This window comes from Callorhinus ursinus, unplaced genomic scaffold (assembly GCF_003265705.2).
Source record: "Callorhinus ursinus isolate GAN/ISIS: 27379988/994484 unplaced genomic scaffold, GSC_fseal_2.0 scaffold5, whole genome shotgun sequence".
In the NCBI taxonomy this organism is placed as follows: Eukaryota; Metazoa; Chordata; class Mammalia; order Carnivora; family Otariidae; genus Callorhinus; species Callorhinus ursinus.
This window is the reverse complement of record NW_027397067.1, coordinates 78,477,317-78,502,173: the sequence shown is the minus strand read 5'-3', so window position 1 is coordinate 78,502,173 and position 24,857 is coordinate 78,477,317. Positions and strand designations below refer to the sequence as shown.

At 50.2% G+C, this 24,857-nt stretch overlaps 1 protein-coding gene across 5 annotated transcripts in view; it reads left to right on the top strand.

Annotated features, from left to right (window-relative positions):
- The window catches only part of FAM135B (family with sequence similarity 135 member B), a 271,496-nt gene that overhangs the window by 181,022 nt on the left and 65,617 nt on the right, over nt 1-24,857 (top strand). For all 5 annotated transcript variants that reach the window (XR_012378374.1, XM_025871527.2, XM_073893243.1 and 2 more), the window contains 3 exons: nt 4,512-4,582; nt 9,941-10,114; nt 14,788-14,914. Coding sequence is in view for 4 of the 5 variants with exons in the window: in XM_025871527.2 (XP_025727312.2) it covers nt 4,512-4,582; nt 9,941-10,114; nt 14,788-14,914 (372 nt within the window). In the remaining variant the exon portion in view is untranslated. The remainder of the gene's footprint in view (nt 1-4,511; nt 4,583-9,940; nt 10,115-14,787; nt 14,915-24,857) is intronic.

Sequence of the window (24,857 nt, the reverse complement as noted above, 5' to 3'; positions counted from 1 at the left end):
AGTGATCCTTCGGTGGTCATATCTTACTAGGGAGTGAAGGTCAGTGGAAGATCTCCCAACATTAGATTGAGCTCATTGCTTTCTTAATACTGATATGTATCTGCTTTATTTGAAATGAAGATTTTTTTTTTTATTATGTTAGTCACCATACAGTACAGCAATTGCACTGCTGGGTATTTACCCCAAAGACACAGATGTAGTGAAAAGAAGGGGCACATGCACCCCAGTGTTCGTAGCAGCAATGTCCGCAATAGCTGGCCAGACTGTGGAAGGAGCCAAGATGTCTGTCAATCGATGAATGGATAAAGAAGATGTGGTCCATATATACAATGGAATGTTACTCAGCCATCAGAAAGGATGAATAGCCACAATTTGCATCGACATGACTGGAGGGGATTATGCTAAGTGAAATAAGTCAATCAGAGAAAGACAATTATCATTTCATTTCACTCATATATGGACCATAAAGTGTAGCATGGAGGACATTAGGGGAAGGAAGGGAAAACTGAAGGGGGTGGAAATTAGAGGGGGAGACAAACCAAGAGAGACTATGGACTCTGGGAAATAAACTGAGAGTTTCAGAGGGGACGGGGGTGGGGGCATGGGGGGATGGGTTAGCCCGGTGATTAAGGAGGCCACGTGTTATAATGAGCACTGGGGGTTATACACAAATAATGAATCATGGAACACTACATCAAAAACTGATGATGTACAGCATGGTGACTAAAAAATGTGGATTCTTGAGCCCATCCCAGACATAGTGAGCCAGGCAGAGGGAGTTGATTCAGAGTTTTGAGTTTTTACAGAATGCATGGAATTTCCACAGGAGGCTGTGATGAGCTTTCAAGAGCAAGGATAGCGTGTTGAGGGCAGGGAAAAGCAGTGACATAGATGGCAGATCTGGGGAAGAAAGCTTCGCTTGCAACGGGGGAGGAGGCGGCATGGGGCAAGGGGCACAGTGCTGGACAGGAGAGTTAAGACTCAACACGCAGTCCCGGGCATGCCCTGCTAAACACCACATGCTTACCTGTTCTGAAAGAAGGAGGTGCCCTCAGGAGTCAGGAGGAGGAGAGCTGGGATTTGGCAAGGTCCATCTGGCAGAAATATGGGAAGTGGGGCCCAAAGCTCCAGAGCATGGAGGGAGTGCTCTGGTCCATGTGAGTGCTGGTGAGCGCCGTGGCGAAGGCAACCGCAGTGGGCTGGGTGGAAAGAGTGACCTGGGCTCAGGTTAAGCATAGGGGATGCAGCACGTCCTGTAGTCAAGAAAATTCAGTGGGAGTTGACTATATGGTTTGGCCATGAAATGGGCTTGGGGTCCATTGACAGCCCAGGGTAGTTAGGAGAAGACACATTTCTTTTCGGGGAGTGATAGGAATTGAGGTTGAGTTAGGATAACACCCACATGATCTTAACACGAATAGCACCTTGTATTTATTAGGTGTGTGTTGTGTGGCAGGCGTTGTGCTGAGTGCTTTTCTTGGGAGATCTCATTGAATCATCACTCCAGTGCTGTGATGTGTATTACAGATGAGGATACAGAGATGTGGAGAAAGAGGTAAGCAATTTGTGCAAAGTCATGCTGCTAGGAAGTGGTAGAGCTGAGATTTGAACCCAGGCAGTCTGGCCAGGACACCTGTGTTTATGAGCAGTATGCAGGCCCGGTATGTGGAGTCGGTGCACGGAGGGTCCTTTTGGGGTGGGCCCACAGGAATTTAGAAATAACAACAATAACGTATTTGTTGAGAATTGTCTTTGTTCATACACTGTGTTCAGCCCTTTATGTGTATATTCTTAGTCACACAATAGCAGTGCTCTCTAAGGAATAAGGGTAATATTTTACCCTTGTCTTCCAGATGAGAAAACCAAGTTAGAGAGGTTGATTGGCCCAGGGTAGAGCCAAGAATGGCACCCATGTAGAATGTTTTCCAATGTTCCCTTTCCTACTCAGCTGTGATGTAGCTCAGGAGAGAAGCTAAGAATGGAGGGGAAGAAGTGAGAGTCACCATTATGAGGGGTGTTGAAACCAACCAGGGAGAGAATGCACAACCCAACACGCAAAAAGGCCAACGAAGCAGACGAACCCTTGGCCGAATCTAGGCTGTGGGATTCACTCACCAGTTGACCTTGGGAAAGTTGAATTGGGAACTTGCTACTACCCTGAGCCTGTGTCCTCATTTGTGAATGGGGACAATATTTCTGAATTCACAGTCTTCTCCACATGGAATAAGATAGAATGGGCAGTGGACTGCTACCCAGGAGCTCCTCTGCAAATCCAGTTACTGTTACTACGTCCAGGGCTACACTACATGGCTTCCTGGTGTTAAACATTGACTCTGAAAAGGAGGTGATGTCTTTAACCAAGTAGGACAGAGCAATGGAAGAGCATGTGTACAAGTGTGTATGCACGTGTGCATGTGCAAATGTGTGCATGTGTGTGTACCCTTCTGCACATGCCAATGTACGAGTGTGTGTGTGTGTGTGTGTGTGTGTGTGTGTGTGTGTGTGTGTTGGGAGGGAGGGGAAGGCAGCCAACAGCCAATGGTGAAATCAGTGGTTAAAGAAGCCAGTGACTTCATTCTGGAGCCTTTTGGAATTAAATTATTGAGACATCACTAAAGTCATAGCCAGGCTCAATCTAGCCACAGCTCATCCTGGCCCAGGATTCCTCTCCTGGTTCCAAAGGATTTGCAGCAAAGTTTAAAACTGGAGCGTACAGTGAATTTTTGCTAGCCAGCATGCTCAGGAGGTGGTTAGGCGGGCTTGCTTTGCCAATCTCACTTCCTAGGAACGGGTGGCAAGAGGCTCCGTTGCTTGGGTTGTGTGTGTACGAAGCAAGGTTTGTGATTATGCAAAACAAAGCTAGAAGCGGAAGTTATTCATAGCACTTGGATCCAGCAAAATGTTAACTTTTAAATGCTTTTTTCTTTTTCGAACAAATTTTAAAACCCTGGGGACCTAAAGATAAATTCCATCCATATGTCTCTGCCTGAGTTATGCTTAACCAGGAACGTGTTTCCAGAGATGCTTTTGGGTAAGAGATTTCCACCCCTGGGGGCTGAGGACATTTTGCAAAGAAACAAAACCCAAAAGGAGTGGGGGTGGTGAAGAGCTCTATTTATTCCTCAGGAGACATGAATACTTTCTATGTGGCAGGCTCTATTCTGGGAGCTGGAGATCCAGAATGAATTAAGACTACTCTCTCCCTTAATGGTGACTGATTACTGTGGACCCAAGGCAAGAAAATGGTCAGGGGGTTTTAGCCACAGGCCAAATGGCGAATGTCAGTGAACTCTGGGAGCCTGATCCAAACAAAGCTTCTAGATGGCAGCCCTGTGTTGCCAGATCCAGGGATTTTTTTTTTTTTTTAATAGAAGCTGGAAACTTGCAATAGAAATGTGAAGTTGCCTGATTTTTGAACGTTTGGGGTTTGTGAGTTGCAACTTGCAGCTTTGTGTGGACTGAACAAAATGTGTCTGCAGATAACAATTTGGCTCACTGGCTTCTAGGTTAGGAACCTGAAACAATTATAATAGGAAGCATTGAATGCTGAGACAGAAATTAGAAACCAGGGTTTTGTGGGTTGCAGGGAAGAAGGGCTCCGGTCAGCCTGGGCGTGGGGAGGAGCTCGAGTCCTGGCCCAGGAGCATATAGTGCTTTCCTAGGTTTCTCCACTGAGCAGGGGAGGCAGTGGGATCTGGTATTCCGCCAGCAACCTTCCTGCAGGTGGGGGTATGGAGTTCAGTGTGGGAAAAGAACAACGGGGCGGGGGGATGCTATCTTTTAGATATGTGTGGGAAGCTGGCAGGTGAAACAAATAGATTCCTTTGCGAATTGATGAAAACAGGAAAGTTAACGAATGAAAGCAGCTGTGGATAGGACAGGAAATGCCAAAGTGTCTCGAAGTGTAAATGGTTGAATGTAACAGACCTCAAGACAAAAGTGAAAGATCTGCTTTCTTAGGGAGCTGAGCCACCTTGGGGAGTGACTTCACTTTCCTGAGCGTCAGCAGCCTCCCCTGACACCCGGAGAGTGGTGCCCACCAGGCAGGCGTGCCTGAGGGCAGAGAGCATGTCACCTCCAGCATCGTCCCATCACTAGCCAACTGGGGTTTCCCGTGGCCAAGTTCACAGCTCCCCCTTCCTGGAGCAGGTGCCACGGAACACTTCCCTCCTGCCTAAAAGGATTCCAGATCAAATCTGTTGGGGGAAATGTGGTTCTCAAAAGTCCTGTGATATAGCAACCTTATTTAACATTTTTTTTTTTTTTTGGCACATTGGCTTTTTCCCCACGTTTGACTACATAAATCTCTTCCTTCTGTTTTCCTGGTAATACCCACAGATCTCCCCTTCAACCGGAATTCCATGGAACGTGCATGGGAATTCCGCTTCTCGAATAAAGGACATTAGCCTTGTGGCGAGATGCTTTTCCTAAACTTTGAGAAATAGACCAGCCACATTTTTGATTTGGGCCAGATTGACCCCTAAATCCCTCGCACTGTGTTTCTCTCGCAGGTGGAAGAAGCACTAAGTGAAGTCGATTTTCAGCTCAAGGTGGATCTGCACTTTACCGACAGTGAACAGCAGTGAGTGTCCCTGACGTCTCCGAATCGTGGTCCTATGACTTCCTTCTTCCAACCCTTACCCGCCCCCCAGGGCAGCTCATGGCCGTGAACCTCAGAACATTGCTCAAAAGCCCGGTTCTTGAGCAGCTGCAGTGCCCTCCATTGCCACAGCCCACCAAGCCATGGGGCTGGACGTGTCCACGTGGTCACTGCAGACAGCATGCGCTTTAGAGAGGGCACGCACGTGCTGTGTGCATGGAAAACAACCTGCCTGCTTGCCTTCATTATCCGGCACCTTCTCATCCCTGACACCTCGATTCATTTTTTTCAGTGCAGTATTATTTTCATTAGGTCTTTAAATTAATGACCCTATGAAGTGGCAGGTCTCAAGGCTCTTCCTGAATCCAAGGAGATGCGGCCAGGATTCTGCATCTTTGTACTAAATGCCCGCTATTATGTTTCAACTCTGAAAATTGAAAATCCATTTATGTGTCACCTGTGGATTACACAAGCGGGAGACACTTGCTCTTCTTTCCCGTAACTGCTTCCTCTCAGCCTGTTCTGGGGCCTCCTCTCCTCCTCCAGGCAAGCTGTCAGCCACAGGTTCTACCAGGTCAGAAAAGGATAGCCTCTGTTTCAGGGGTCATAAGTCCAGTCAAGGATATTAGTAAAACTGCCACCTCTCATCCAGTTTATGACCTCTTCTTTGCCCCTGTCTCCGCCTGCACCCACCACCCCCAGCGCCAGGCTAGCTCAGCTCAGGAAGCTCCCTGTGCAGGTGCGGGGCGGTGGGCAGCTTCATATTTGTTCCTGCCTTCTTCCCCACTGGGGTGTGTGGACCTTGCAGGGTCAGGCATGGTAAGGAGGGAGGAGATTGCGGGGTGGGGGGCAGGGGTCATGAAGGGCAGATTTAGTTGCAAGCAGCTTCATGCAGTGGAGGCTGAATTACTGGGTCCTTTGTTCTTGGGGTGTCCCTATACATTCCTTGGGGATCTACCCATTAATTAGGCAAGCTTCCTCACACCCTCCCCCCCCACCTCTCCACCACCAACCCTGCAGTTCTCTGATACAGCGATGCTTCCTGTGGCTGGCTCGTCCACTTCTTGCAGGAAGCTCTTTTGGCATATTCTTCTCCAAAGAACCCACATCTGGTCCTTGGGAAATGAACAAAGGCACTTGACTCCCTCCCTGGTGGGGCCTTCCTCCCCCTGCAATCCTCCTCACTCCTCCTTGGGCCAATGCCGCCACCCTCAGCTTCTCTCCTGAGGACTTCTGCAGGATGAGTCAGGCACAAGGACCTATGTTCTCTCAATTCTAAGGGACTTGATCAAGTTCACTTGAGGATCCCTCTCGTGAGGCTTACAGTTATGGAGGAGACACTCCTTTTCCCTCTGTTCTGTTAGCAGATTCTCAGAATTATTCTGACCACTCTCCGCAAATTAATCTGCCCTTCTGGTGTCTACAACCCCTTCAGCAGATACTTCATGTTCTTCTATGGGTAATGGAGAACCGGGTGGCCAATGGTCCGATGCTGGCGGAAAAATCCTCCAATCCCCCATTCCCTTCATCCCTACAACATTCAGACTCCCTGTTGGAACTTTCTCCCCTTTCTCAAGGACTTTCTCATCCCTGAGACTGATCTGGTTGTTATGGGAGTTTCCGTAACATGAGGAGTTGAAGCAGATGGGATTCTCTGAGATGTTGGTGACCTGATGTGTCTGCACCTTGAGAATTGACATCTGCTGATGTGCAAATGGTCATGTCTAGTGTCTGGGGCGACAGGAGTATCTGTCCATGGTCTTGCCATGGGGTCTGGGCTCAAAATCACAGATTCTTCATTCTTGTCTGGACCCAAGCCCCACCGGCCACATGCTTCCCTCATCCCTGCTGCTCACTCCTTCGTGGGATGGTGGATGCTTGGGAAATCTTATTCTTCTCCCACCATCCCCACAGTTTGTTGTTCTAGCACCATATTGAACACAGAGCCCCTGCGGGAGGCTGGCTTTCTTCCTCACCTAGAAACTCGGAAGCGAATCTCCTGCCTCTGGTCTCATATGCCCCTCAACCATCTGTGATTTCTACCATTCACCCATCTCATTAACCCACCTGCCTTCTCTTCCTGCACCTGCTTCCTTCAGAGACATTCATCCGTTACTCCGTGGGAGACATTTCTAAGTCATCAACGAACCCTACACCTCAGCCTAGGAGTTCTCCATCCATTCCACCAGGCAGCCTGAATGATAGTCATGGTCAACCCAGAAAATGAGACCATCTGGCCGTCAAAACAGTGGTTGACGGAGATGAGCCCAAAGTGCATGAAATTCAGCAGCTCAGGCTCTGTGCTCATCAACCACGAGATGTTGGTCAAGTCCCAGAACATTCCTACATCTCAGCAGCCTCATTTATAAAATGGACATTATTATACAATTGGGGCCCCATAAGTCTGTTATGAAGATTAACAGAGACAATATCTCAAGTGTGTGGCCTGCCGAATCAATGTCTTCTTCCTCTTTGTGGCTTCCTAGATGCACATGGGGCCAGGCTTCCCTGTGTCCCTTCCTCTCTATAACACAGAGCACTTAATCACAACCAGAGCAGGGGGCATCATGAGTGTAAGATTAGCTAAGAGGAACAGGAAACCAGACGCTGGGGAAGAGTTTATAATGCCATATTTTTTCATTTTCATAAATTGGGTTTAAGGATGATACACTGTCTGTAGCACATCCTGGGGATACACATTAGGCTCTGAAACATAACCCAGGCAGAGGCTTCTTTAGAAGCACATAGGCCAGGGTGGAGACCAACCAGAGAAGCACGGTGTAGAATATCGGGGATTTCAAAAGGTCTCTTGACACCCATCTCCTCCAGTGGTTTTCACTGTGGGTGGGGCGATTCTGTCCCCCAGGGACATTTGGGCCACATCTGGAGACATTTTTGATTGTTACGCAGGGGATGCTGCTACTTGCATGTAATGGGTAGAGTCTCTGAATGCCGAGAAACATTCTACAGTGCACAGGACAGAACCCCCTCCCCGACAAAGCCTTCTCCCATCCCCAAAGTCAAGATCACCATGCTCTAGTCTACCCTCCGCTTGCACCTGCTACGTTGCAAAGGCCCACGAGCATATGCCTGCACAGAGATAGGGAGCTCACTCCTTCCCATCAGATCCCATTCTGCCCCTGGGCAGTTCTGCCTACGAGGAAATTCTTCTTTATTTAAGGAACAAGTCCTTTCTGTGTGCCTTCCTTCGGTTGCCCTGGATTTTAGTCCTTGCAACCACTTAGAAAAATTCTCAGGATGACCCTTTAAAATCAGATAAACAAGACTTCAAAAAAATAAGCTCTTCATCTCCAATTAAAAATCAGGGGTCTTTCTCTTTGTTTTTTTTTTTTTTTTTTTTTTGATTGATTTTTTTTTTTTTTTTAGTTCCTTTATAGAAATGCAGACATTCTCCTCTCGTTGCCCTCTCGGGTTTACCTCCACCCTTTCTAAACTGAGACCCCCACCAACTGAGTTTTATCTCCATTGATTGGCTCTATCCACTTTAGAGCACAAAACAGCTTTTACCTCCTTTATTCTGAGGTCTTTACTCCTATTAGTGTGGCTTAAATTCTTCTTCACATTTTTGACACCTTTGCTACCCTGACGTGTTCTTCACCTCCTGTCGTTCTAGCCTAAGAACATTTCTGTGATTCCTACAAGCCTGTGAGCGAATGGATTCCAGTAGAGTCCAGTACTGCAGAATGGACTGCGTGGTCAGATAAACGTGGGTCTAGCATTCGGTTTTCTCCTGTGACTTTGAACAAGTCAGTTAACTCATGCTAGCTTTACTTCCTTGTCTGTAAATGGAATAATACTAGGAAAGACCTCATATGATTGTCTTACGGATTAAGGGAAAAAGCACTGGATCCAGTTCATAGTAAGGCCTCAGTAAATTGTTTTCAGAATTAAAATGACTATAAATGTTAGTGACTTTCTGAGGCTCAGGAGGTATACTCCTAGCCCCTTCCCCATCAGGCTTCTCCTGGGGAAGAGAGGAGGCCCTGTTTGTGGTCTGTTTGTGGAGTCACACTGGGCTTCGATGCTTTATATGCTTGGCTTTCATTTGCACACAAGGATTGTAGGAAGCAGAGCCCGTTGGGCTGGGTCTTGGGAATTCGCTCACTTTGCTCTCTCTGTGTCTCATTTCCCCATCTATGGAGGAAGGGGCAGTTTGTCCTCTGTTTTCTGAGGGAAGATGCCCCACCCCGGCTACCCAAGTGCTCTGATTCAGAGACACTTGGAACACCTGAGTGATTGATTTCCAGAGCTTGAGATTAGCACTGGAGGAGTTTTATTTAGAGAAGAATCAACCCTATTTTTATCACCAGAGGCTCTGTTGGACCTTGCCTACCAGCCAGTTCATCTCTTGGGAATCAGACATGCGCCAATGACAAAATACTAGAACAAAGGTAGAGGAATCCTTGATGAAAGTGGTCAGACTAGGGGCACCTGGGTGGCTCAGTCGTTAAGCGTCTGCCTTCAGCTCAGGTCATGATCCCAGGGTCCTGGGATCGAGCCCCACATCAGGCTCTCTGCTCGGCGGGGAGTCTGCTTCTCCCTCTCCCTCTGCCTGCCGCTCTGCCTACCTGTGCTCTCTCTCTCTCTCTCTGTCAAATAAATAAATAAAATCTTAAAAAAAAAAAAAAAGAAAGTGGTCAGACTATTTAACCGATATGCTTCGGGACTCATTTGGTCAGACAGTTATTCTTTTTAATAAAGCAAACATTGGGGCAGCTTCTATAGTATGCCCGATAAGATGTTAGGTGTTGGGGATAGAACTGTGAATTAGTCACATTTCTTGGCCTTAGGAGGTAGAGATGTAGTAGAGAGCGAAGACCTACAAAGGAAGTGCTTTCCTGCATGTGGGGGGAGGGAGTGGAGCAGTGGGGGAGGGCGAGGGGCAGTGAGGGGGAGGGTGAGGAGCAGGTGGGTGGGCGAGGAGCAGTGGGGGGAGGGAGAGGAGCAGTGGGGGAGGGAGCCCAGGGAGCCCAGGAGGGCTTCAGTGTTGAAGTGAGCCCTGAAAAGGGTCCGAGTGTGTCTCCCTCACTGGCCTGACCGGGGGGCTTGGTGCCCATGGCCACAGCGCCTGAGTCCCGGGGGGCTGCCGAGAAATAGCTGTGAGATGCCTCCTGACTTCATTTTCTTCTTGGACACGGAGTTTCTTCGTCTGCCAATCATGGGAGAAATGATTTCTACCAGACAGGGTGATTGTAGGGATTGAATGAGACGCTGTGCACATGGTGGTTGTCCCGGGGTGAGGCTCTCACACAGACCTGCCTGGGTGACAGCAGGGATGGCCTGCCATCACTCACGGGCACTCACTCACTTGCCTTCCAGGCTGCAGGACGTGGCGGGGGCCCCCCTGATCAGCAGCCGCATGCTTGGCCTACACTTCCACCCCCGGAGAGGTCTGCATCACCAGGTCCCCGTCATGTTTGACTATTTCCACCTGTCAGTCATCTCGGTGACTGTCCACGCCGCCCTGGTGGCTCTGCAGCAGCCCTTGATCAGGTAGGAGGCGATGACTATGATCCTGGAGGTGCGGGGGCACCGCTCTGGGTTTCTTGGTATGCTCTGTCCCCGGCACAGCTGAGGAGCATGGGGCTGGCCGGGATTGATGGGAGCAGACCAGAGGAGCGTCTCCCAGGCTGACCGTTGAGGCTCTGGGCCTCCCTCGGGAGCAGGGGGGGAGGTGGGCGGGGACGTGGAGGGGGGCATCAGGAGTCAGGAGTGCACAGGCAGGGACCCAGGGGCTGAAAACCTGCCAACAGTGGCTCAGACCTGGCTACGCTAGAGACGGATCCAACCTGGGCCCCATGCCAGGCTTTGTTTTTTCTAACGGTGCCTTATCTGAGATCCCTGCACGTCCCTGAGACACACAGTCTTCATCTCTAAACCAGGAGCACTCATGTGGCCATGCACAGAAGATTTTAGTGACTCTCAGATGAGGATGTGGCCAGGCCTGGGGCAGGGGCTCTGTCTTCTGCCCTCTCCCAGCTTGCTGTTTGTTCCAAAGCAGGACCCCATGTGTGGCCCTGTGTTCTCCACATCAGTGAAACCCCACGAAGTGCTGAGGTTTCATGAATGCCACAAATGGAAAAACAGAGCTGGTACACTGTGTTTTGTGCCTGGCATGGCCAGACATATGCCAGGTCAGTTCGAAACCTTGCTCATGTATGTGGGCATGAGTTGCTCAAGTGTGCAAAGGGACATTCAGAGAGAGAATCTTGCAGCCTAGAGTTTCAGGATGGAGCTAACTTCCCAGTGTTCCTTTTCAGGACAGCTTCTCAGTGTGGGGAGTTAAAGTGCCTGTGGGAGAGACTCTGGTCCCCACGGTTTATTGTTGGGTAAGGCCCAGGCTCTGATGGGCTGCCAGGGTCAGCGAGTAGGGAAGGAGGAACCTGGCTCCTGACCAGGTGATGTGGCCAGGAAATGCTGTTCCTGGAGGCCTTCACTCAGTCCCTGGGCTCCTCAGCTGAGCTCCATCTGGGCTGTGCTTGCTGATGGGGCTAATTCAGACACTGACCTTGAATGGCAGACGGGATGCCTATGTATCAAATCAACCATAATCCTCAAACTGAGAAGTGTCGCCCAGAGATAAAGTCTCAGTGGGCTAAAGAGCATAGTTTCTGAGAGAAAAGGGGGCACTGCGTAGGGCGGGCCTTGGGCAGCATTGGGTTTTGACCTAGGGAGAGCCCATGGGGGGTTAGCTAAGGGCCCAAGAATGGAGCCAGGGGCACTGGGGGTGGAGGGAGCTGGCATCATGGGCTGTGTGCACTCTGCTGGCGAGTGTGGACATTCTCCTGCCCATCGAGGATTGGGATCCTCCATGGAAACTGGACCTCTGTAAGGGAGACCACGGGACTAGTCGTGGTTCTTTCTCAACGGCTGTACTGAGGGCCTGCTGTCCCGGGAACGGTGTTAGGACACACACAGTATACTAAGGAGACATCGCCATAGACTTTTCCCTCCAGGAGTGCAGAGCGGGATGGAGGGAGCCCGTCTGCACTGATGGCATTGTCATATGGCAGAGGCTGCGCAGTCTGACAGAAACATTGCAGAATCAAAGGAAAGCAGACCTGAATTTGGGAAATTGCAGGAGACATAGAGTCCAGACAGCAGCAGAGGGTATGATGATCCTTCAGAGGATACCGCGTGGCTGTGAGCTCACTCCGAGGCTTGGTGATGAGTGGCCTTGGCACAGACATGAGGACATAGTCTGTCTGCTGTCAGGGATGCAGGGCAGTTGGCCAGTGTCCTGTGAGTGGCCAGCTCTCTACCGCTGAAGGTGAGCCAATAGCCCGGCTGGGAAAAGCAGAGCTCCCTGCAGGCGGTTCTGGGTCCCTGAGACGGAGCTCCTGTGCCTCGGCTGCATCAGGCCCATCCTGATGTCTAGCACTGCCAGGTAATTTCTGGGGGTCCTTGGAGAGGTGTCTAACTTCTCTAGACATTGGTTTCAACATTAAAATAGGGAAGGGAGGGAGGGAGGGAGGAAGAAGGAAGGAAGGAAGGAAGGAACTTAAGAAATGAGCAGTGAGACTCACCCAGCAGAGACGACAGGGGTACAATGAGATGAAGTGCACATTCTGTGTCACACATGGTGCACACGTGCTCCTTTAGTGGTGGGTGTCCTAAGCTTTAGCCATTTCGGGAAAGGCCAAGCCAGGAAGCTCTGGGATGAACAGATCAGATCTGGGACCCTAAAAGGCTTGGAGCCTGGCAGGGCAGAGACGTATTTAAGTATATAACCCTAGTTCAGTGGTGCAAACCATCCTGGGAGCATGATGTAGGATGCGGTCAAAGTGTGGGCTCTGGGGTGTGAGGGATCTGGGTTCTGTTCTGAGCCTCCTGCCGATTAAGCTTGTTAGCTCAAGCAGGTGACTTCAGCTCCCTGGGCTTCTGAGTCCGTGCATGCCGGGAGGTTATTAGGAGGATTAAATGAGATAGTACGCAGAGAACCCTTGGCTCTGCATTCAATGGATTAATATCTTTGCATTGCCTGCCATGTCGCAGGCCCTGCTCTCAGCCTCCTGGCTAGCACCTCACAAGCACGTACTGAATTGAGGAAATTTCAAGCTTGGGGAAGAAGTAGTTCTGCTCAGGGGAAACCAGGACGGGCTTTAGAAAGGAAACAGGCTTTGAGCTGGACCCAGGGGGTAAGAGATCGTGACAGTGAGATATAAATTGGGGAGGGTAAATGTCACATTTAACAGTATAACTAATGGCATGTTACAGAACTGAGAATCTGTTTACTGTCTAAGAAGGAGGCATGGGAGATGTTCAGCAAGAGCATCACTTGATTAGACCCGTTTTGTGAAGAGCCCTCCCGTGGCCAGAATGGGCTGGGCTGGAAGTGACGTCAGGGTAGAGGTAGGAGGACCAGCTAGGGTCCCGTTAGGAGATTAAGTGTTCACACTGAGAAGCAGGTGTCACTCCTCTTGCTACTGGGAACGCTGATACTATCTGACGAGGATTTGGGATCTGGAAACTCCTCGTAGAAAATGTAACCTTCTGATGGAAAGAGCTCCTTGCAAATCAGATGCAGCAGAGAGGAGCATGAATAGACATCCAGCGTCAGAGCCTGGCTTCTCCCGGGATGGGGGTAAAAATAGAACTGTCTTCTGTTCTCTGGATTTTACAGGAAGGATTTCTATTAGTTAGCTCACAGTGGCTGGGAACAGAGGGAACCCTTTAAAATGATGGGAAATACCTGTCAAACAGCGCGAGCTCTAGTTCTTCCAGAAAAGTGAGTTTCACATCATCAGTTAAATCCAATCGGTAAGAAGCAGGTGTGAAACTAAAATTTAACCTCAAAAGACCTTCCGCCTTTCCTGAAACACCCTGAAGAAGAGAATCTGACTTTTCATCCTTAAATGGGGAGAGATGGATTTCACGTGAGGGATTCAGATCCACTGCAAAAGCCAATCAAGCCCACCGTAAAGTAAAATAACCAGTCACTCCCGTTATGCATTGGTAATCTGTCCCCAAATGTGTCCCGAGCATCGCTACTCACGCACACATTCTGTTTCCCTGCAATGTTCCTTTCATCCGTTTGTAGCTAAACTGTACACTTGCTGAAATTGCAGTTCCAAGCAAATCAGAGTAGTGATTACATTACACTCGATTATATTTGTGGTGTTATCAACAATAGCAATACAAAGACAGTAATGGTTTTGTGAGATTTTATTGTATTTGTGGTATTATTGACAACGGCTAGAGCATTCATGGAATCATTACTTTTTGCCTGACCCCGTACTTACAGCCGTGTTGGGCTGATCTCATGGAATCCTCAGAGCCTCTGGGGAAAGTGCTGGGACCCACCCTTCCCACGTGTCAGCCTTTCAGAGGCACCCAGAGGCTAAAAATGTACCCATGTCACAGAGCTTATGGGTGCTGCCGCTGGGCTCGGAGCCGGGGCAGACCGGCCTCTAACCGCTGGGCCCTTCTCCATGAGGATCACCCCTAACAACGTTCTGAGTTTGCCTTCATCCTGTTACATCTGCCTCCCTCCCTAGACCAAAAGTCTTTGCAGAGAGGGTCATGCCTGCGTCCTCTGGCCCCCAGCCACCTAACACTCTCCCTGCTATGTGGCTTGCACCTAGTACATATTTGCATAAATGAATTAAACAGAAATATGATAGGAGCTTTACTTCCCTCTCAGGATTTTAAGCAGTCACGTGGGACACTTGGACTAAATCATTCCGGGATTGTTTCTTGAGCACCTGCCCTGGAGGGGGCTATGGTTGCACTTTCTACAGAAGAACAAACAGAGGCTTGGGCAGGGGCAGGGTTGAAGGAGCACACCCTGGATTGTGCCCTGAAGGAAGTGGAAGCAGGGCCCACTCCCAGGTGGATGGAGGCCCCGCCCTTCTGGCCTGGGGCCTGTCAGAACTGCCCCTCCAGTGCCATGGCCTTGGAGCTCTGCCTCAGTGTCTCTCGGCAGGCACGTGGTTGGCCTTTAGGGGCATTTCTTTTGTCCACAGAATAGGATGTGTGCCATTTTGCCTTCCAGGATCTCATGCCAGTTGCACCACCTCGTCGGGCCGGCATCCTGGGTGGGGGGCAGACTACTTCTAGATGACTTATCTTGCAGCAGCCCACTCACAGCCCCGAGGGGCTGAGCTCATGATGCCATCACTTTCTTCACACTGTTTGTTTCCTTCTTCAATCCCCCTGCCTTTCAGTTTTACCCGTCCGGGAAGAGGCTCCTGGCTTGGTAAAGGTGGGCCAGACACGGGACCAGAACAATCCAGCCTCTCTCTGGAAAACCTGGTCTTCGGAGCGGGATACTGCAAGCCGACTTCCTCGGAGGTATGGTCTGCACGGGACGAGGCCCCAAGGCCGCCCTCGGTTTTGCAGGGTGTGTGTGTCCCTTCCTGTCACCTGTCCGCCCCTGCCTTTCTGTCAAACATGTTCCTAATGCCAGGCGCTGGAGTAGACGCTGGCCCCGGGGTCCTCATACACGTCTCTTCTGGGCGGTCCCCTGTCGGGGCGTGTTGTGAGGGGCTTCCCCTGGACCACGTGGAAACCTGGAAAGCCCCTTGGCCTTGAACTGTTTTCAAAACTTGGCTCCGTCCCTCACTTGCTCACTTTTCTGAGTCTCAGTTTGCCCCCCTGAAGGGTGAGGTCACGAAAGCGTGACCCTCTTCCGGGGTGGCGTGTGTAGCCATTGCTATAATGAGCGTGAAGTTCCTAGCCCAGTGCTGGTACTCAGCGGGTGCTCGGTAACTATGCGCACCCTGACCTTTCCCTTGTTCTCTTCTGCATCAGCACCCGTCCTTACCACTCTGTGAGGTGCATGTCTTTGGCCACACTCAGCATCACTCTGCCCATATCTCTCCTGAGCCGACAAAGGATTATTTTTATCAGGGACCTGCTCAGAAATAACCAGCCTGCATTAGTCTAGCTTCTCCAGAGAAGCAGAACCAACAAGAGATAGATAGATGGAGGAACAGATCATAGTATTTCCAACTAGCATTGACATATTTATGTGCATGCAATATATAGAGAGGTGGGGGGAGATCTTTTGAAAAGAATTGGCTCTCACATGATGATGGAGGAGGCTGAGAAGTCCCAAGCCCTGTCCCCTGCCGGCTGGGGACCCAGGAGAGTTGAGCCAGTGGTGGGGTTCCAGTCTGAGCTCGAGTGTGCAGGCAGGAGAACACTGGTGTCCCAGCCGGAAGGCAGTCAGAGAGAGGACATTCTCTCACTCAGAGTCCTAGCTGGTCAGCTGATGCCCACCCACATCGGGAGGGCCACTCCGCACTCAGCCTGCCCACCTGCTGCCCCAAAAGAGGCGCTGCCCTGTCCTGTGCAGCCCTGTTCCCTGCTCACGGCATCCAGCATAGTGGGTTCTGCACTCTGCTGGCTCTCCTGTGATGTCAGCATTCCCAGCCTGCACCCCAGCCAGGAGGCCTGGCTGCAGAAGCTGCCCTCAGTCATGTGTCCATCTGCTTCAAGCCTCTGTGTCATGTTCTTCTGTGAGGAGCTGAGGAGAGAGCTGCCGACCCTCCTGCAGGACAGGGGACCCAGACCCAGGACAGGGCTCTGTGCCCAGAAGGAGCCGACGTTAAAGCCAAATAGAACTTTCTTGAAGGTAGACTCCAGTGACCTATAGATGTAGGACCTCAGACAGCCCCTGAGTCTCTGGGAACCATGACCTTAGCGTTGACACTGGACCCAGCAGATAGGAACAAGGGAGTGGAAAGCAGGGGACCAGCCAGCCCGGGGCCGGGGATGGGTTGGTGACGTATCTGCATTACCTCATGCACAGGGATGGCTTCAGGGCTTGGACATGGGATTGGAAAGGAGTGGACAGCAGGGACTCCCAGCTCCCTCTTCATCCCCACGGCCACACAATGACTGTGCATCATTAGTGGATCCCACCTGCTTCCCTGGACCAGCCCCGACCCCCCGCTGCAGGCCCAGCCTGGCTCCAGACTCCCCGTTCATCACATCTCCACTACTCCCTCGGCTGGGTCTTCCTCCTCACTCCCTGCACGTGCTGCCCCGGAGCCTCCCCAGGAGATCTACCTGAAAGTCTCCAGCTTGGACCGTTTTCCATGTAATGTGGCATAGGACATTAGGGAGTATCAGAGGTCCTAGATCAATTCAAAGCATTTTTGACACATATTCCAAGATGGGGCTTTTACTGGGTCCACAGGAGCCTATGAGGATGATTATGATACAGTGTCTGCCATCTGATGCCTTGTTCAGCTGCCACCACCTCTGAGAAGTGGTGGTGGCGCTCTCTGATTTCCTAGCCTTCATTCTGTCTCAGTGTGGATCCGTGTGGCTGGGGATAGAGGCCAGCTCACTCAGCATCCCATTCCCAGCCCCAGCAATGTGCAGGTCTGCCCTTGGAGACTGTTCAGAGCCCTAGACTTGGGGCACACTCGGGCAGGGCACACTGACTCGGTGGCATCTGAGAGGCTGAGCATGACCCCGCCAGGTCCCTGCCCTTGAGGCGGTGTGACATGGGAGAGAGAAGATTATGGTCTCAGACACCTGATGTGCCCCTCAGGGCCCTGTGACTTGGCGGAGTTTGATTCACCCTTGGAAACTCATTTTCTCAAAATGAGAATGGGGTAATACCTGCTTTTAGAAAGGATCTCAAGAGTTAATATATATAAAGACAGTACAAAAATAGACCCATAGCAGGCACATGATACAGTATAGCCCCCCCCCCATTTCTTTTCTTGGCTATTTTTGGGGATGTGTGTCAAAGAAGACATCCCTGTCTTTTACAAGAGTCAGATAAAATAGCTTATTTGTGGGTGCTCAGCAGTGAACTTGCTCATGGAGCTTAGCTCAATGGGTTATTTTCAGGACCTGATTCTTTTCCTGTGTATTTTCCACTTGGGTCCCATCCAATTATGGCACGCTCAGTGCTGTGCACCCACCCCATGCCTTCCCACCAGGCAAGGGCTGCCGAGCAGAGAATAAAATCCACTCCCCCTTCCTCCCCTAGGAGCTGTGCCTCCAAATCCCCAAGAAGCCCAGTGCATTAGCAAATAACATGGGGATCCACGCAGACTGCAGCATCAGCTGGAAGGATTAGACACCAGGTGTTCCCTTCAAAATAAGCCTTTCTGTGCAAAGACATTTGCAGAAACTAGAGTTCAGCAGCAAAAGGTGCTGACCGCAGGAAAAATCGTGGGAGGGCAGGGTCCCTTTCTCATCAGCCGGGCCCCTCCCTCCCTGTGTGCAGCCCGCTCTTTCCTGCTGCACCCAGGCGGCTGGAGCCTCAGATTTAGAGTTGGAGCGCGCATCCCCTCCCCATTGCAAGCCAGCAGCTTTGCCCTACGGGAATTATTTTCCCCCCTCTGATCTTCGGCTTATCTGTCAAAAAGGGACACTAATGCCTGCCTTGCAGGGTTGCTGAGAAGATTAAATGAAATAAGCATATTAAAGCCTGGAGTGTAGAGCCTGGAACAAAGTGCTCAGTAAAGCCCTCTGTTGGATTATTTTTCTTTTCTTTTTTCTTTTTTTTTTTGGATTATTTTTCTTTTAGTTTACCCACATAATTAAATTGAATGTTACTCCAAAAGCCCCCATGTGGTCTTGTGGGTAGGGCATTGAAGGAAGGGTCTTAGGTGTGGTTTTGTTCTTGGTTTTCAGCACTAACCTGCTGTGTGACCTTGGGTCAGACGTTTGCCCTCTATGGGTCTCAGTTTCCCCGTGTGTATAAAGAGGATTGGATGAGATCGTGCTGGGGCCTCCCCTCAGTCCTTCTCTGCTATTTTCCCTGTGATATCCCTGTCACTGCCTGATGCAACCAGGGGCATTTGATACATGCTTGATTTATTAGTCCAGATTCTCCAGAGAAACAGAACCAGGAGGGTGTGTGTATGTATACACAGACACACTCACACGCACACAGATATATTCTAAGGGATTGTTTTGTGTGATTATGGAGGCTGGCAAGTCCAAAATCATCAGGTTAGTCCAGCAGGCTGGAGACCCAAGCACCAGTTGCAGTTCGAGCCCAGAGGCAGTCTGACCCAATGACCAGATGCTTTCTTCTTGGTGGCGGGAGGGGGGCGCGGTCAGTCTTTCTATGAAGATCTTCAGCTGATTGGGTGAGGCCCACCCACATTATGGAGGATAATCTGCTTTCCTCAGAGTCTGATGATTTAAATGCTAATCTCTTCTAAAACATAACTTTACAGAAACACCTAGAATAGTGCTTGACTGAGGAGCTGGGTATTGTGGCCTGGCAAAATGGACACATGAAATCTGCTATCACACTTAGTGAATGTTCAGGTTCTGGCAAGCTCTCATTGAAGATCAGGAATCCAAATCCAAATCCAAATCCAAATCCAAATAATCCCTTTTTCCCTCCAGGTACAGCCCCTGGGCTGCGCGCCCCCCCCCCCCCCCCAGCATCACTGAAATCCTAGCATTGTTCCACTCCCTGGGGGCAGGATGGCAGCGCCTGGTGGAGAAGCACAGGCTTTAGGACTCTCTGTCCTCAGAGCTCGGCCTCCATGGGCAGGGACATGACTGCGCCATGTGTTCATCTGCATCGGTCATGTGTTTAGCCCCTACTATGTGCTAGCACCTATGTGCTGCAGGGCTAACATGAATGCGCCTCGGTCTCTCCCTCAGTGGGTCCTGGGGCCTAGTGAACCAGACAAAGCAGTAATTGAAGGTTTAAAATTCTGCGCTAGTATGTAAAGTGAGACGCCAGTCATTTTACATCGAATGTTTGAACACCTGCTCTGTTAAGCCCTGGATGCACAAGGGCTCCATATATCTCCTCGACCTTGTATTTCCCTTTACAGATGAGGAACCTGGGACAGAGGTTAAGTTCTAGCTCTGCAGTCACACAGCTGGGCAGCCTCTTGCCCTCTCTCCACCTGGTCTTTAGCCATAAGGAGGTTAATGGTTAAGCAAAGAAGGGGCAGGGACTCCCGCTCTGCAAGGCTGGGCATGGTTCTGCTTTGTCTGCCTCCGTGTGCAGGGCGCAGCACATGTGCTCGGGAGGCCTTTGTTGAAGGAACAGGTCAGAAACTGTGGGATCTGAGAACATCTGAATACGAGAGAACCAACGCCCCTGCAAGTAGACTGTTAGATATTTCACTTTCCAGTCGATGTGTTCTAGCAGGCAGTGTGAGCCTCCCAGATCCTTGCCTCACCCGTGGAAATCACAGAAGCCGTGCAGAGCAGATGAATGTGTCTGAGATGAATGTATCGGCCACCAAGGTGAAACCCCTCCATCCTCAGCATGACTTAGGACATGCTTTCCAGACCCAGGAGCATGTCATTGAGAGAATATTCTAGATTGCGGCTCTGGAGCCACTTCCCCTTTAAGTCGGATTACAGAGAATTGTAAAACAGCATCGTCCTGGAAGAGAGTAATGCCCCCACAGCACAGGTGCATGGAGTGCTGGGCTTTACGTAGACTTCCATGTTGAGCCTCGTGTCGTGATGGCCCCTCACTGAAGGCAGGCACGTGTCTGGTGGGACTGGGTGGGGGTGGAAACTGAGGCCCGGAGCTGCCTTCCAGACAGACATCTCCTACCTTCTAGGCATGCTCCTTTTTTACCTCTTTGCCTCCGTTTTTATTGGCGTCTTTGTAATTTACCCTTGCTTTAAATCTACCCTTGCTTGTTATTGTCAACACCCTCGTATTCCTTTCACGAGGACCCAGAGTCCCATAGTTAAGGCTGAGACAAGCATTACTGCTATGTGAACACATCACTAGATTACCTCTGGCGTCTGATGTCTCCGTGAGCAGAGATGCTGCCATTGGTCTCTTCACTCATCTGATATCCATCAAGCACCTACTCTGTCCAGGGACGGGACAAGGAGTTGGCGACACAGCCCTCATGGGAATGGCAGCCTCAGCCCCCACCTGGTGGGCATCTTCATTTCTGTAACCCTTGGTGCCCATTCGAGTTGCTGACACACTGCAGGTGCTCACTCAGTGTTGGAGGTACAGATGAAGGGAGATGGCGTAGCGTTAGGTTCTCGATCCTGTGTGAGGGGTGACCACTGCCGACTTAGCCCTAAGACACAGTAGACCCAGGACCCAGTGACTACAATACTTTGGGGACTGATGGAATGTTTTAATATCTTGTAAAATCAGAAAGTGTGTGTGACTAGCTAGCTAGCTAGATGATAGGAAATTATATCAATGCAGTCATGAAAATAGAATTTTAAATACATTTTCTAACAGATGAAAAGTGCCTGGGGACCACAAAAGGCATAATTCGACTTTGGGAACAATTAGGATTAGTCTCCATTTTTACTTCCTGCTGACTGACATAAGGAAGCAGAGCCCAGTACACCCAGATAGTTTCCCTGCGGTGGGCAGGTGCGCACCTAGAACTCCACTCTCTCTATTCGGCCCCATGCTTTGCTGCAGCTCATTTCTCCAGCGGGACGCCTGCTCGGGGAGTGTGCTGCATAAGCTTCAGCGTGGGGGCCGGTAGCTGAGTGTGGAGGAACAGCTGTTTGAAATCTGGGAGCAACACGCTCTAAGGTTCACTACCTGGGGAAGAATCAGAAGTCATCAGGAAAACACAATAGTTATTTAACGAAAAACCTGTTTTATGGTTTAAAACAAATGTGTTTAATGCTGTTTGCTGTTTCAGGAATTAAGACGTCAAGCACTGTTGTACTTACCCTCTCCACCAGAATTAAATAATTTAAAGCTTTCTCATTTAAACGATTATCTGATTTACTAAAATCTTGCTAATCTGATTTACTAAAACAAATAACAAGTTGCTCTCCAGCGCACAGCAATGGTGGGCTTTGACTCTCTGGTGCGTTGCGTTCACACGCATATGAATCTGGCAGCCTTCCACAGGTCATTTCCACAAAAGAATATAAATCCCTGAAAGTGGACTTTTCGTGCAAAAGTCTACAGTATTGCTTATTTATGCACCATCCTGTTCATGAGTGAAAACTGCCTTTATTCCACATTGCCTGCCTTCGGAGGCCTTCTTCCACTCCAGGGTTTCTAGGTGTGTTGTGATGTCAGGTGGCCAGGATGGGTCAGAGCATCCATTCCCAGACTGTGTTTGCCCCCGTCTCGGGGTGCAGTGCCACAGACACCAAGTCAACACAGACTGAGTGATCACCAGGCGAGCGGGCAGCAAGGTGCACAGACAAGAACACTGGGTACGAGTACAGAAACCTGGCAGGGCTAAAGTCAGATTCTTCTGAGGATGACCTGTGAGAGCTTGGCAAGTCACGTGACCACTCTGAGCCTCTGTTTCTTCTTCTTTTCTGAAACGTGTTCACCTATAAGGTTTGCCTGGGACTCAGGAGGGGAAAGAATTTTCCCCCTTTGAACATCCTTTTCTCCCCACGCCCTCTCCCCTTCTGTTCCCCGCCCCCCCCCAGGGATGGTGTGATGACGTCACCACACATCACAGTCACCATTTAACATAATTATGTCAGCTAAATGTGTTGAGCCCTTACACGTGTTAGGCTCTGAGCTGACCATTTTTACTGTGCTTCTTCATGGCTCCTGGAATAATTCACATCATAGAGGTACTCTAGTAACTCCAGAAAGTTGCTGGTAGTTGGGCAGCCGGTCTCCGGTGGGCCCTGGATATGTGCCCAGGTCCCACTGCATCCAGCATTTACCTTATGTCCCCTTTGAATCACTGTCACCTGCTCTCTCCTGGAGCGCTCCCAGTAAGTGGGCGGCCGTGTGCAGCACATTCGCCACCGAGCGTGCCAGTGGCAACAGGTGTCTCTGTTGGCGTCAGCTCCTTTTTGCGGTTGAGGAACCTGAGCCTAAGCCATGCTTTGCTCTCATTGAGACAGCAGTTATATTTAACACTCAGGTGGAGGAGGAGTGGAGCGACCATCAGAAAGTCAGCCCCAGACCCACCCTCGTGGAGTTTGCAATTATAGCCAGAAAAAAGAGACTGAAAAAGTAATTTTTAATTACAGGAGAGAAACATTAAGAAATAATTTGTCTCCGGTGTTGTAGTTGGCTGCAGCACAGGAGAGAGGGGCTCACCACCGGGGTGATTGATGGAGAGCTTCCTGGAGGGAGGGACTTTAAGCAGGGAACAGGATGTAGGACTCTGAATCTATATCTGTCTTTTGCCATGGACTAGTAGTTTCCTAAGTCCTTTGTCTTCCAAGACCAGACATTAGTAGGGGCCTTGCAAATCCTTTTTTTTTTTTTTTTTTAAGAGAGGGAGAGAGGTGGGGGCTGCAGAGAGAGAGAGAGAGAGTCTCAAGCAGGCTCCATGTCCAGCACGGAGCCCGAGGCAGGGCTTGATCTCACAACCCTGAGATCATGACCTGACTTGAAATCAAGAGTCAGATTCTTAACCGACTGAGCTACCCAGGTGCCCCTAGCCCCCTATTTTTAAAAGAGAGAATGTCATTTCCTTGAAACTTCAATTGTTGCTTTACTTAACATGTTTTTACAGAGCATGTAATTTGATCGCTTTTGTGCTGGGGCGGTACGCACAGCCTAGAGAGACTTGCAGACCCCAGACAGGGACCAGCGCTGTAGGAATCATCCATTTCCTGGTGGTGCCGGTGGTCCGCTAGGGGAATACAAAACAGTGCCAGGTTCCTGAGACTGGGACGCAGTCCAGAAACACTTCCCAGAGGGGAGGAGCTCTAATCTGAATCCAAAGGAATGAATTGTCAGTTGTTCGGGGGAGGGGGTGAGGAAGAGTAGCATCAGGGCAGAGGGCAGTGGGGGAAAGGGCGTGCCACATTGGGGAACTCCGGGGAGGTCAGTGTGGCCAGACCCGGGGCTGGGAAGGTCACCAGTGACCAGATCCTCGGGAACCCTGTAACCTGCTTAGCCACGGCAATGTCGCATGCAGGGGATCAGCGCGATAGGATGTGTCATCCTTCCTGTTGCTCTGTCCAGGATTGATTGGCAGAGGTAGGGCTGGGGCAGGGACAGAAGGTCACAGGCTGTTGCAGTGGTCCCCTAGCGAGTGCAGTAGAGGCCTGAACAAATTGGAGGTGCGGCAGGCGGAAGAGAGAGAGAATGGGTGTCCTGGCTGTGACTGAAGTACAGAGGGAACTTGAACAATAAGCACGCGTGGTGTCATCTATCATGGGGCGTCCGGGCTCCGTGGTGAGCTAGCTCCTAACAAGGAGAACCAGCAAACGTGATTCACGCTAAAGTGTGAATGGCTGAGATCATTCATTTTGGGTGACCCTACTTTAGGCATTTACATTTTTTAAAAGAGCATTTAACTCAAAGAGGGGGACATCGCCTGTTCTCTCTGCCTAGAATATTCTTCTCTGACCCTCTTTGATCACTCTTTCCCCTGGAAGAACTCCTCTTTATCCTTCAAAACCCACTCCAGTGATCACCACTGCTGTGAAGCCTTCTTTGACCACTCAGGTACACTAACCCACTATTTTCTCTCCTACATGTGCACTTTGGACAGGCCTCTGCTGTCTTGTCTGAATGTAATAATTGCCTCATGAGTCACTTTGTTGCACTTAAAAGCATTCCATGAGGGCACAGTCATTCATCTTGATGCTCCCGATTAAATCACTCCAAGGACATTTTACCCTTCAATCCCAGGATGAATCACGTTGCCGCCCTGAGGAAGCAGGCGGATGACAGGCTTGCTCAAGAGCCAGAGTTTTAAAGAGGAACAGGATTGCGGACCCTGGGAGTGGACTGCCAGTCTCCAGAGCGCTCTGCCATTTTCCTGCCTGTGCCCTCCTATGGATGTCACAGCCTGTCACAGAGAAGTCTAAATCAGGAGGATTAGGGGCTGAGAGGTCAGGGCTCTATGTGCTGCCCAGGCACCAGAGAGAGTGGGCCTCTTGGGCCGATGTTGTTGCTGTCGATGTCTAGCATGCTAGCAACCTGCCAGATACTCGTATGACAGTTGCCTCCATTGTACACTAGCTCAGGAGCCAGCAACAGGGTGCCACTGCCTTGAGGAGGAGGTCACGGAGGAAACGTGGAAGCTGGAGAGCCAGACACTTGCATTGAGGCTGATGTGCATCCCATATCTGTATTTGATCCTTCATTTTTTAAGCGTCATGTTGCATATTTAACCTGCAGTGTACGCTTGACTCTGGGAGTTTAGTTAAGAGCAAGATATACATTCAAGAAAACACACCATTCTTTACTTAATATTGTCCTGAATGTCGAGGAGCTGCTATTATTTGGAACCTGGACTGGTCTTTGGTACAGAGGAGCTTCCCTGAGCAAGGGGAATTTAGGCTGTGATGTGAAGGATGAGGCACAGCCAGAGGTGTTGAGGGATGTAGGGCTGCCCTGTACAGTGGTGTA